The sequence below is a fragment of the Schistocerca americana genome, chromosome 2 (genome assembly GCF_021461395.2).
Source record: "Schistocerca americana isolate TAMUIC-IGC-003095 chromosome 2, iqSchAmer2.1, whole genome shotgun sequence".
In the NCBI taxonomy this organism is placed as follows: Eukaryota; Metazoa; Arthropoda; class Insecta; order Orthoptera; family Acrididae; genus Schistocerca; species Schistocerca americana.
Genome location: NC_060120.1, coordinates 470,655,076 through 470,668,604, shown reverse-complemented (window position 1 = coordinate 470,668,604; position 13,529 = coordinate 470,655,076). Strand labels below are relative to the sequence as shown.

The 13,529-nt window shown below is 41.6% G+C and overlaps 1 protein-coding gene across 1 annotated transcript in view; it reads left to right on the top strand.

Moving 5' to 3' along the window:
- The window catches only part of LOC124593732 (lysosomal acid glucosylceramidase-like), a 172,485-nt gene extending 164,968 nt beyond the window's left edge, over nucleotides 1-7,517 (top strand). The window contains exon 10 of the mRNA XM_047132062.1: nucleotides 7,176-7,517. Within this exon, the coding sequence (XP_046988018.1) occupies nucleotides 7,176-7,296 (121 nt within the window). The 3' untranslated portion in view covers nucleotides 7,297-7,517. The remainder of the gene's footprint in view (nucleotides 1-7,175) is intronic.
- The last annotated feature ends 6,012 nt before the right edge of the window (nucleotides 7,518-13,529 follow it).

Genomic DNA, 13,529 nt, shown 5'->3' with positions numbered 1-13,529 from the left:
ACCGAGACTCGAACTCGGAGCCTTGACCTTTAGCGGGCTGTGCTCTACCCACTGAGCTGCCTGGGCACGATCGCGTCCCACCCTCTCAGCTGAACTTCCGCCCTTACCTCTCCCCTACCTTCCAAAGGTTCTATCTGCAAGCATCGGTCCTGCACCAAGATTTAATCTGCCACGAAATTTCAAATCACCACGTATTCGGATGTACAGTGAACGATTCATTCTCGATGGTTCTTGCTGTATGTGTGCTTGTGTCTAGCTCTAGAGGGCTTTTTATAGACTCTCATGAACGCCTTCCCAATACTGCAACCATGCATGTAAACTCTGGAAAAGTGAAAAGTACACCGAGGTGACAAAAGTCACGGGATAGCGACTGCACATATGCAGATGGCGGTAGTATCGCGTAAACAAGTAATCAAAGGGCAGTGCATTAGCAGAGCTTTTATTTGAACTTAGGTGATTCATTTGGAAAGGTTTCCGACATAGTGATCGCCGCACGACAGGAATTAACAGACTTTAACCGCGGAAATCGTTAGGGAATTCAGTATTCCAAAATCCAGAATGTCAACAGCCTGCCGAGAATACTAAATTTTAGGCATTACCTCTAACCATGGACGAGAGCAGCAGCGTGTGCATAGAGTTGTCAGTGTTAACAGACAAGCATCACTGTGTGAAACAACCGCAGAAATGAAAGTTGGAAGTACGACTAACGTATCCCTCAGGACAGTGAGGCGAAATTTGGCGTTAATGGGCTATGGCAGCAGGCGACCGACGCGAGTGCCTTTGCTAACAGCATGAGATAACCTGCAGCGCCTCTTCTGGACTCGTGACCATATAGGTTGCACCTAAGACCACTGGAGAACCGTGGCCTGGTCGTATGAGTCCCGGTTTCACTTGGTTAGACCAGATGATATGGTTCGAGTGCGGCACAGACTCCACAAAGTCATGGACCGACATTGTTAAGTCACTGTGCCAGCTGGTGATGGTTCAGTAATGATGTGGGCTTCGTTTACATGGAGTGCACTGAGTCCGCGGGTGCAATTGAACCAACCATCGACTGGAATTGGGTATGTTCGGCTACTTGGAGGCCATTTGCAGGCGTTTACGGGCTACAGGCTTACAAGAAGAACATTTTTGGTGTTTTGTACGTAAATAATAATAATTGGTTGTGCGTTTACTTAATGTTAACCAAAAGTGCATGCGAAAACGAATTTTGAAGCAAAGCTTGGGTCGTTTTTTAAAAGAATCCAACTAGTTTTGAGCACCATTTGCCGCTGTGGATCATACGTTCAACTACTATTTGCTGTCGCAAATGAAACATCAGTCAAGCCAGAAGGACGGAGTCGTTGTCCATGCATCAGAAAAGTCGAGTTCCCCTACCGCAAAGTAACAGGCCAATGTGACTAAAATGTTATGGGCGAGCTAGGCGGAAAACTACGCGAGAAGAGGCTTGAATTGCAAAACCAAAATGCCCTAAAAGTGCTCTGACAGTAGAAAATTGAAGACTCACGAACGAGAGAAATATGTTTCACCGCGGTCTTTAGCTCATTTTGTCTTTATTTGTGCTCTCTGCGACTTGGTTGCTATCCCTACTCGCTGGACAAAAAGACTACCGGGAGACTTTGTGGATGTGTGCGTATTTGCATTTGAGAATTGCAGGTTTCTAGTATTTTGTATGTACTGATATGTGAAATGTTTTTAGCTGCGTGAAGATGAGCACTACTCAAAATTGCAATCTCAATACATAAAAAATGAAACAATTTTTATGAAGCGTCAGCGGAAACGACTATGTTTAACAATTACATGAACGGATTTGGACCCATCTCGCACCAGATTATACCGTTGTCTTTCAGCAGGTGTCATGTGGTTCCTGGGGCTGAAGATAAAATGCAGGAGTGAGCAGCAGTACATGTTGCAGCTGTGCCCCGTTGCTACGCCTCTCTGTTTGCATGGCAGGCTGTGTGCTGACCCAGTGGCGGACTTAAACATTTTGTGCCCCTAGTCACACCACATTCCCCTGCCCGCCCCCCCTCTTTCCCCCCCTCCCCCCCCCCCCCCACACACACACAGAAAACATGTTTTAAATACTAACTACTACCCAATCCCTTTGCCGTTGCCGTTTTGGGTGGAGCTGTTTCTGTGCTCCGCTATTCGTTGTTCTGAAGGACGCGTCAGCGGTCTAGTTGCGCCCAATCAAAATGTAATATGGTGCTGAACTGTACTTGGTGTACGGCGGTGGATAAAACAAACTTAAAACTGCATTGTGTTAACACATTCTTCTGTCGAAAAACAACAGAAACGAACACAGCTTTTCTTTTGTGGCCTAAAAATTTAGCGGAGCATGTAGAAGAGAACGAGTTTTTGTTATACATTCACTTTTAATATGTTATTTTACACGAAACCGCTGAAAATGAAAGTAAAAAAGTTGTGTTTCTCTCTAAAAATTGAAGCGAACATGTCATAAAACAGAAATTAATACGTTCTTTTACAGAGAAGCGTTCAAAATTAATATTAAACCGTCGTTTTACGATTTAATAACTTGAATGTGCAGCAGATAAGAAAAACACATTCGCTGTTAATACATGAATCTATAGAAAAGCGTAAGAAATGAAAATGAAATAGAGATTTTAGTGCCAGCCGTTGTGGCCGAGCGGTTCTAGGTACTTCAGTCCGGAACCGCGCTGCTGCTACGGGTGCAGGTTCGAATCCTGCCTCGGGCATGAATGTGTGTGATGTCTTTAGGTTAGATAGGTTTCAGTAGTTCTAAGTCTAGGGGACTGATGACCTCAGATGTTAAGTCACATAGTGCTTAGAGCAATTTGAACCATTTTTAGAGATTTTGGTGCACGAACTAATAACTAAATACAGACGAACAAACACAGAACTGGAATTCCTATTACATACTTTTACAAATTACCGCGGAAAAATCAAATTTGTTTTGCAATCTAATATTTAACGTGTAAAGCATTAAGGTCTGTGTAGCTAGAGGCTGCTTAATAAGTGTTCACAGTACCTTTAATCCAGGTAAGGGCTCACTACAGCAGCTACCGCTCTCAACATAGCTCTTTCCACAGGTATTAGCAAAGCTTCTACGTATTTATCGACACAACTGAACTACGTTATTTATTAACACCTTTTCACCTGAACATACTCTCCGATAACGTATATTTCCGCGGGAACTATACATGTCAGCAGACGCCAAGAATACGCATCAGTCGTAGTATACTGCAGTATCAGTATGACTTGACTGTACAGCGCAGGGTGGCCTGGGTCATTCGGGTATTGTTTAGTATTGTAGAGCGTCTTCGGTCATGTCTGCACGTAAACAAGGAAGAGTTCTGCGTTCTGCCGTCGGCAGTTGTAAAATAAACACCTAATACGTAGTTTGTAAATCCAATGAACGTACTCTAAGTTATAATAAAAATCACATTATAATCTTAAATTTTTAAAACTAGTATGAATACATATACAGACTCACCATTCAGCAAAGTTTGCATCTGGCTTTGATGGCAGAAAACTCGTTGATAATATCTTCATAGTTCAGACGGTTATCAGTTAGGAGGACAGCTTCGGTGTGAAGAATAGACAAGGAATTCAATCCCTCTACGTAGAACGTAGGTACGATTTCAGTCTTTTAAGAGCCGAAAACGAGCGTTCTGCTGAACAATTTGTAAGGGCCATACATAGAAAAATTCTACGAGCAATGTCAACATTCGGAAACATGGACTGTAACCTCTCTTTTCGTAAAAATTACGCATTTCGACTGGTATATCACTAATATCAAAAAATTTCAAAAGTTCCGCGGAATGTACACATTCACGAGGGAAGGAAGGCTCTAGATCTGTGTCGTATGACGCTTGGAGTTTTGCTGCACGTTCAGCAATATCGTCAGGTGAACTGTTCTTAGGGTTACTGAAAACTGTGAAGGAGTCCAACAGTGATCTATAGCTTTTCTTCCTCCTCACTAATTCGGCGTACGAGTTGTCGAGTACTGGGAGAAATGTTTCGACTAAATTTTTCCCTTCCAGTCAGAAAAACTTCGTCAGAGTCCGCTTCTTCGTCATCATGAAGTTTGTGTTTACGTGATCTTTTATAGGTGCATTCACAGTCTATATCAGTCGCAGTCTCCGTGGATTTATTTTCATAACAGTCGAACATGCCACGAATAGATGCAATAAATCCTACAAGAGATTCATATAATTTATATACGATTTCAGTAACAATTTTTTACACTTTGCAGTTTCAGATTTACGCTATTAAATCTCTGGAGTATGTCCTTCCAAATTGTCATCATAAATACCGTTTGTAGTCTGCTGAGTTGATTCAATAAAGCTGAAGGCTTATTTCGCACAAGTGGTTTTTCAAACGTATTATTGGTAATATGTGTGAGGGATTTGATAACGCCCTCCCAGTTTTCATATAGACGTGCACACGCTTCCTCTCTTGCTGACCAACCCAACGTGTTTTTGATAAAATTTTTACCATTTTGCTTTCTGGTTTCATGAAAGAAAGAAGTTTATCCCAGCTCTGTGTATAAGCAGAAAAAAAAATTATAAAGGTTTTGCACTACATTGAAAAATGAACGTGGTTCCCGACAACAGCTTGCAGCACTGGTGCCGACTAAATTCAAAGAATGTGCTGCACAAGGCACATAATGCGCTTCCAGATTTCGTTCTTTAATGCATGTCTGCAAACCAGTGTAGGTCCCTGGAATATTGTTGCGTTGCCGTATGACTGGCCTCTACAGTCAGTAATATCAACGGAATTTATAGACATGACTTTTAGTATGGCCTCAGCTAAGTTTTCTGACTTGTGTCCCAGGTTTGGTAAAAACAGAAGGAAACGTTCAAGAGGTTCATCAGTCTCGTTCACATAACTTAATATGAAAGATAACAAATCAGTATGTAAAGCGTCCATAGTAGAATCTACTATTATAGAGAATTTTTGGCGTGTTTTATTTCACTTATGATATTTCTTTTCATTTATTCAGAAAGATGCTCTATTGTTTCATCACAAATTGTTGAGGAAAGATAACTTGTATGTCTTAGCCGTGGATTTCCAATCGTTCAATGTGTTCTGTGAGAAAAGGATCAAACTCGGCTATACGTTCAAGAGACATCATAAAATGACCATTATGTAATGAGTGGAATCTTTCAACGTGTCCATTTAGGGGAAGCCCACGACTTGTTAGCTTCTTCACTGCTGAAAGCACCCTTTTTATTTTTTCTGTCTCGACATATGACTCGAAATGGTTATCTATCATTCCAAGTGACTGTTTTCTTGTTAAGAGTGACAACTCAGAATTTTTGTGTTCAAGTGAATTCTCATGATGAGATAAAATATTAGAAATATTTTTCCAATCTGCAATACCATTAGTAGCAATCGCGGCCTTATCTCCAAAGAATTTACATTGTGCACAAGAAACAGCACCGGTGCTACAGGAGTACGTATACTAGAAAATCAAGCAAAGTTGATTCCCCATTTAAAACTTTACAGTAAAATACATTTTTGTTCAAATATGTGGTTTTATCGCCTATTGATCCTCTTGAATTAGAAAAATCCCCGTTACAATTTTGATCAATGCCACGTTTTAAGAGAATGTCGTTTGTTGGCTCATTGACACACCATTCTGCAGGATCATCACTAACGAGGTTATTTCTTTTTGTGATGTCTGACTCGACACTTAGTTTTTCGTGAAACTCGAATCACGAACAATTTGCTTTTCTTCATTTTCAGCTGTTGTTTCGTCTGTATTTACTTATTTTACAACAACTGCAGTTCCAGGAACATCCCCCGTACTACTTGAACTCGTAGTTGAACTAGCAACATTTTTTGCGAAAAATTTATCTACTCTACCAAGTGGTCTTGGAACATTTACTTCTCGTTCTCGCCCTTCCTTCGATCATTTTCGAAATGCTGCCCCACTTAATTGTGCACGGTTGTTTTCTTCACTGTTGTTCACGTTAAGGCACTTACAAAATTGTCAAGCGACAGTCAAAACAAAAGATAAAAATTGTAAAAGGAGAGAAAGAAAGACTATCCAGTTCCAATCGTACTACACCGCACATCAGCACAAAGCTTTTTAGCCGGCTGGGGTGGCCGAGCGGTTCTAGGCGCTACAGTCTGGAACCGTGCGACTGCAACAGTCGCAGGTTCGAATCCTGCCTCGGGCATGTATGTGTGTGATGTCCTTGGGTTAGTTAGGTTTAAGTAGTTCTAAGTTCTAGGGGACTGATGACCATAGATGTTAAGTCCCATAGTGCTCAGAGCCATTTGCACCTTTACTCGACGAAAAATCTTAGTTAAGAAGTTTAATACAAAATTTGTAATGTCGCGTACTATTCTATTGCACAGAGTGGGAACTTTGATATCGTGCAGGCTGCAGCACAATGAATGAGATGAACGAAAGTTGGTTTTATTCGTATTTTTTGCCAAAACGTAACGAAGTGAATAAAATAAAATTTTTAAACTGTTGTGAAGCGTATTTCACACATTATCAGATATTCTGGTTATGTTCTTTTCGTATAAACATGTGTTTAAAAATGTAAAACATTCCCAGTATCAACACGTTTTGTTAAAAGGGTGTCATTAAATCAAAGCTCAGATACTGAAGACCACAGAGCTTTCAAATTAATTACGATAATTGAGGGTTGACTTGACACTTGCTCGTAATTTCTACAAGAAATTTAAGTAGTGTCAGGTTTGACATACTGAGACCCACACATGTTACAGTATTTAAGAAACTGCTGATGAGTTTATCCCAGCATTTCTGGGGTCCCGGTATTTTCACTTGGAAAATATGGTAGGGTTAAGTAGAAGCCGACAACATTCTCGGAATAATAACGTTTCAAACATTGTATTGTAGATTGCCGTCCTGACAGCTTACTTCAAAACATTTTGAACAATCATTAAAATGATACAAAATAGAAACCCAATGCTAAATTTCCATTTACTCACCAAGTAAACATGTTTATTTCCAAGCTTGTACTGTCGAATTTGAACTAGCAAGTTGTTTAACTATATTAAAAAAATTTTCCGTTTGTAAGTGCAGTTATTTTAAAACGTAAAAGGTTAAAATGAGTACAGAGCCCCCTTAAGGTGCCGCCCCTAGGCCCGTGCCTAGTAGGCCTACATGTAAATCCGCCACTGTGCTGACTCCGTTGTCTGTGTGTTGTCAGGCAGGAGACGCGGCGCTCCGTGGTGGTGTCGGACCCCCAGCTGGGAGAGGCGTCGCTGTCGCTGCCCGCCCACTCCATGCACACGCTCGTCTACCAGAGAGCCAGCAACACTGTCTGCTGACTAAATAAACACAAAACTACAGTGTGATAAAATCTACGTTGGGTGTTTCGTTGTTGTACTTCGATTTCCAACAGCCCTCCCTCTCCCTTGGTGAAATTTGGTGAGATGTGATGGGATCCCCCTATCTCTCATGTGAGATATCCTAAAAGTATGTAAAAAGCAGTTTTTTGAAATTTCTTGTAAACGATGATTAAAACACTTTAATAAAAACATGTTTCATTTAGAAAGTGTATTAAACAGTATTTTCAACGTGTGATTAAGAACATTTTATTTTAAACATGCGAACCATGTGTAGAGTTCAGTCAGAGAGAGAGAGAGAGAGAGAGAGAGAGAGAAAGAGAGAGACTGAGACAGAAGGACAAAAAGGCTCCACGAAAATAATATTAACTATTTTGATCCTAAAAAATTAAAACTTGTTTGATGTATTGCATACCTAAATGTCATTGAACCTTTACCTACTTTGCACATGAAAAGACAATATTGTCTGTACCTTCCTTCGATCCGTATTAACTATTTTGATCCCAAAAAATTAAAACTTGTTTGATGTATTGCATACCTAAATGTCATTGAACCTTTACCTACTTTGTACATGAAAGTCAATATTGTCAGCCGGCCTGTGGCCGAGCGGTTCTAGGCAATACAGTCTGGAACCGCGCGACCGCTACGGCCTCACGTTTGAATCCTGCCTCGGGCATGGATGTGAGTTAGATTTAAGTAGTTCTAAGTTCTAGGGGACTGATGACCTCAGAAGTTAAGTCCCATAGTACTCAGAGCCATTTAAACCATTTTAACAATATTGTCTGTAACTTCCTTCGATCCGTATGATTACGTGGCTTTTCAATCTTTTAGTGTATATGATCACTAAGAGGATTCTTGTTGCTGAACTTAGTTTGCTTCCACATACTATTAACTTCTTGCTCGCACATGTGTTTCGACATTTCGGCATCTCGCTTAACACTCACATAGTAAAAGTTTTGATAAAAATTCATGTTGAACATAATAACATCGGCTTTATATGTGTTGCAGAATATCACGACTGACACACTGCCTGACACGCAGTGATTTCGACCAGCGTGGCACAGAACCCTCTGAATATATTCTGATTAGTGTGTGGCACTTCTTTCAAATCTGGGAATCTCGTCACGCACACGTGTAAGGCATGACTTTCAGTTCAGAGAAGCCATTTAGAGTCTTGTGGAGTTTAACATAGTCTATGCTCGGGATTAATTTTATAAAACAAAATGTTGTAACATATATTAATCTACATTCCGTGAGTTTAAAAGTTGACATGAGTTTTTCCTGTCTCTCCCCCTCCCCCCCCCCCCCCCCCCCCCCTCCTCTCCTGAAGATGAGATCTGGTGAGATTTTGCAGGATACTTCCCTCCCCATTTTGAGGTCGCGTATTTGTGGACGTTCCCTCACCTGTTTAAAGCAATAGGTCTGGTTGTAGAGTGGGGAGAGACAGAGTGAGAGAGTGAGAGAAAGAGAGAGAGAGAGAGAGAGAGAGAGAGAGAGAGAGAAGAGGTGGACATAAGCGTTGGAGGAGGGAAACAGAAGGAGAGACGAAAAGAGTGAAGCTCGTGGACAGGATGTTGCAGCGCCGTTACATCCTAAAGTAGAGCTTTCACATCACTGATGTTTTGACCATGGCACTGAGTTGTAATAGGTGGTTACAATCAAATTTAAACTGAGACAGTGTAGACGGAAACCTGTTTACCGCATGGGTACCCTACTTCATAGGAATGATGTTCAGACTGTGCGCTACCAGTTAGTGTCATGACTTGCCGTTAGGCGCCGGTACTGGCACGGCGACGTTGGCTTGAAACACAAGCATCAGCGTGCTAACAGTTGTAAACAATCATCGTAAGCAGGATTTTACTCGTAAAGCTGTTTAACCAAAACGACAGCAACAGTACTGCGGATCTTCGCTAGTATCGGCGCATTAAAGGAATATGGAGAGGTCCTCTTTCCCAACTGGGGTTGAAGAACATAATTCGAGAGTTCGAATTAACTGGCTATTTGGGCAATGCTCCTGGGAGATGCCGATGGGTAAATGCACCACAGACTGTTGAAGAAGTTACTAGGTTACTAGGTAGATGCCGTGTTTCTTGACTACCGCAAGGCGTTCGATACAGTTCCCCACAGTCGTTTAATGAACAAAGTAAGAGCATATCTACTATCAGACCAATTGTGTGATTGGATTGAAGAGTTTCTAGATAACAGAACGCAGCATGTCATTCTCAATGGAGAGAAGTCTTCCGAACTAAGAGTGATTTCAGGTGTGCCGCAGGGGAGTGTCGTAGGACCGTTATTATTCACAATATACATAAATGACCTTGTGGATGATATCGGAAGTTCACTGAGGCTTTTTGCGGATGATGCTGTGGTATATCGAGAGGTTCTAACAACGGAAAATTGTACTGAAATGCAGGAGGATCTGCAGCGAATTGACGCATGGTGCAGGGAATGGCAATTGAACCTCAATGTAGACAAGTGTAATGTGCTGCGAATACACAGAAAGAAAGATCCCTTATCATTTAGCTACAATATAGCAGGTCAGCAACTGGAAGCAGTTAATTCCATAAATTATCTGGGAGTACGCATTAGTAGTGATTTAAAATGGAATGATCATATAAAGTTGATCGTCGGTAAAGCAGATGCCAGACTGAGATTCATTGGAAGAATCCGAAGGAAATGCTATCCGAAAACAAAGGAAGTAGGTTACAATATGCTTGTTCGCCCACTGCTTGAATACTGCTCAGCAGTGTGGGATCCGTATCAGATAGGGTTGATAAAAGAGATAGAGAAGATCCAACGGAGAGCAGCGCGCTTCGTTACTGGATCATTTAGTAATCGCGAAAGCGTTACGGAGATGGTAGATAAACTCCAGTGGAAGACTCTGCAGGAGAGACGCTCAGTAGCTCGGTACGGGCTTTTGTTGAAGTTTCGAGAACATACTTTCATCGAGGAGTCAAGCAGTATATTGCTCTCTCCTACGTATATCTCGCGAAGAGACCATGAGGATAAAATCAGAGAGATTAGAACCCACACAGAGGCATACCGACAACCCTTCTTTCCACGAATAATACGAGACTGGAATAGAAGGGAGAACCGATAGAGGTACTCAAGGTACCCTCCGCCACACACCGTCAGGTGGCTTGCGGAGTATGGATGTAGATGTAGACGTAGTTCTAAGTTCTAGGGGACTGACGACCTCAGATGTTAAGTCCCATAGTGATCAGAGCCATTTGAACATATTTTTTTTGAAACCTGGAACATAAACATGGTACACAGTTAACAAATGTTATTCACTCTTCTGGAAATTAAAATGTGTTTCTTTCAATGGTTTGCTCTTTATTTCTCTTCCACGTTTCCTTGCAAACGTGTCCACAAAGTTTTACTGTCTCACAATCACTCGCTTTTCGTGGGGGCCCTCTGAAAGAGCGAAAGCTTAGTTATAAACACCTGCATATGTGCTGTCACTGCAAGAAGGTTTTGTTGTTTAGCCGACAACATTGCTCTTTGTGGATACCTGCGCGAAACAACTCAACAATGAAGCATCCTGTAGCGAGAGTGATTTTGTTAAATTACACAATATTAAATGGTTACCTTTAAAGGCAATTCTTTCTACGTTTTCGAGGGGATATGTTCACGCAATTTAGACTATACTACACAATATTTTCGTAAATTAATTTCTGTTGTAAGATGCATTTACATTGTGATTAACACTAAGTTTCTCGTGCGTTTACCTGACCGATCTATTTCGACAAGAAATATACTCTCTTTTTCAATTTTCGTGATTATTGATCCTGCATTGTGAAACAAGCTGTCATGCAAAATCATGATTATTACCACTAATACTGTAGCCAAATGCCTTCACAAAAGAAGACGAAGTGAATATTCCAGAATTCGAATGGAGAACAGCTGCCAACAAGATTAACGTAGAAGTAAATATCCTCGGAGTAGTGAAGCTACTCAAATTACTTAATAAAAGCAAGTCTTCTGCTGCTCCAGACTACATAACAATTAGGTTCCTTTCCGAGCATCCTGATGCATTAGCTCCATACTTAACAATCATATACAACCATTCGCTCGACGAAAGATCCGTACCCAAAAACTGGAAAGTTCCACAGGTCACACCAATATTCTAGAAAGGTAGTAGGAGTAATCCACTAAATTACAGGCCCATATCGCTAACGTCGATATGCAGCAGAATTTTAGAACATATACTGTGTTCGAATATTATGAATTACCTCGAAGGAAACGGTCTATTGACACACAGTCAACATGGGTTTAGAAAACATCGTTCCTGTGAAACACAACTAGCTCCTTATTCACATGAAGTGCTGAGTGCTATCGACAAGGGATTTCAGATCGATTCCGTATTCCTGAATTTCCGGAAGGCTTTTGACACTGTACCACACAAGCGGCTCTTACTGAAATTGCGTGCTCATGGAATATCGTCTCAGTTATGTGACTGGATTTGCGATTTCCTGTCAGAGAGTCATCGAGTAAAACAGAAGTGATTTCTGCCGTTCCCCAAGGTAGTGTTGTAGGCCCTTTGCTGTTCCTTATCTATATAAACGATTTGGGAGACAATCTGAGCAGCCGTTTTCGGTTGTTTGCAGATGTCGCTGTCGTTTACCGCCTAATAAAGTCATCAGTAGATCAAAACAAACCGCAAAACTATTTAGAAAAATATCTGAATGGCGCCAAAAGTTGCAGTTGACCCTAAATAACGAAAAGTGTGAGGTCATCCTCAAGAGTGCTAAATGGAACTCGTTAAACTTCGGTTACACGATAAATCAGTCTAATCTAAAAGCCATAAATTTAACTATATGCCTAGGTATTACAATTACGAACAACTTAAATTGGAAAAAAACACATAGAAAATGTTGTGGGGAAGGCTAACCAAAGCCTCCGTTTTATTGGCAGGACACTTGGAAAATGTAACAGACCTACTAAGGAGACTGCCTGCACTACGCTTGTTCGTCCTCTTTTAGACTACTGCTGCGCGGTGTGGGATCCTTACCAGATAGGACTGACGGAGTACATCGAAAAAGTTCAAAGAAAGGCAGCACGTTTTGTATTATCGCGAAATATGGGACAGAGTGTCACAGAAATGATACAGGATTTGGGCTGGAAATCATTAAAAGAAAGGCGTTTTTCGTTGCGCCGGAATCTACAAATGGTTCAAATGGCTCTGAGCGCTATGGGACTTAACATCTGTGGTCATCAGTCCCCTATAATTTAGAACTACTTAAACCTAACTAACCTAAGGACATAACACACGTCCATGCCCGAGGCAGGATTCGAACCCGCGACCGTAGCAGTCGCGCGGTTCCGGACTGAGCGCCTAGAACCGCTAGACCACCGCGGCCGGCACGGAACCTTCTCACGAAATTCCAATCACCAGCTTTTGTTGACACAGACCTACATAAGGAGGAACGAACACCACGATAATATAAGGGAAATCAGAGCTCTTACGAGAAGATATATGTGTCTATTCTTTCCGCGCGCTATGCAAGATTGGAGTAATAGAGACTTGTAAAGGTGGTTCGATAAATCCTCTGCCAGGCACTTAAATGTGATTTGCAGCGTATCCATGTAGATGCAGATGTAGATGTAGAGCTCTTACTGCCGATTAATTCCTTCTGACTGCCGGCCGAAGTGGCCGTGCGGTTAAAGGCACTGCAGTCTGGAACCGCAAGACCGCTACGGTCGCAGGTTCGAATCCTGCCTCGGGCATGGATGTTTGTGATGTCCTTAGGTTAGTTAGGTTTAACTAGTTCTAAGTTCTAGGGGACTAATGACCTCAGCACTTGAGTCCCATAGCGCTCAGAGCCATTTGAACCATTTTTGAACCTTCTGACTAATGATACGTAAAATTTAAATTTCTCTCAAAATACACCGCTCTGAAAAACTTAAAGACGAGCTAGATAAAGTAACGTAAGACATAAACTACTCAGCAGAAATTAATGAAAGCACGGTAATTTGTTGCCAGAGGTCTGCCAGTCGTGCATAGAAAGTTGGACATCATAACATGAGGTCAGTATGACTGCAGCGCCAAAGGGGGCTGGCCCTGCAACACGAAGCAGCCGAAGGAACGGGAAAAGGCAGTCAGCGAGAAGTTACCTACACTGTGGTGGTGTTCTCCTTTGCAACATGGCCCAGAGGTATCTGGATAACTTCACACGCGGAAGGATCATCGGGAAACAGGAAGAAGGAAGAAG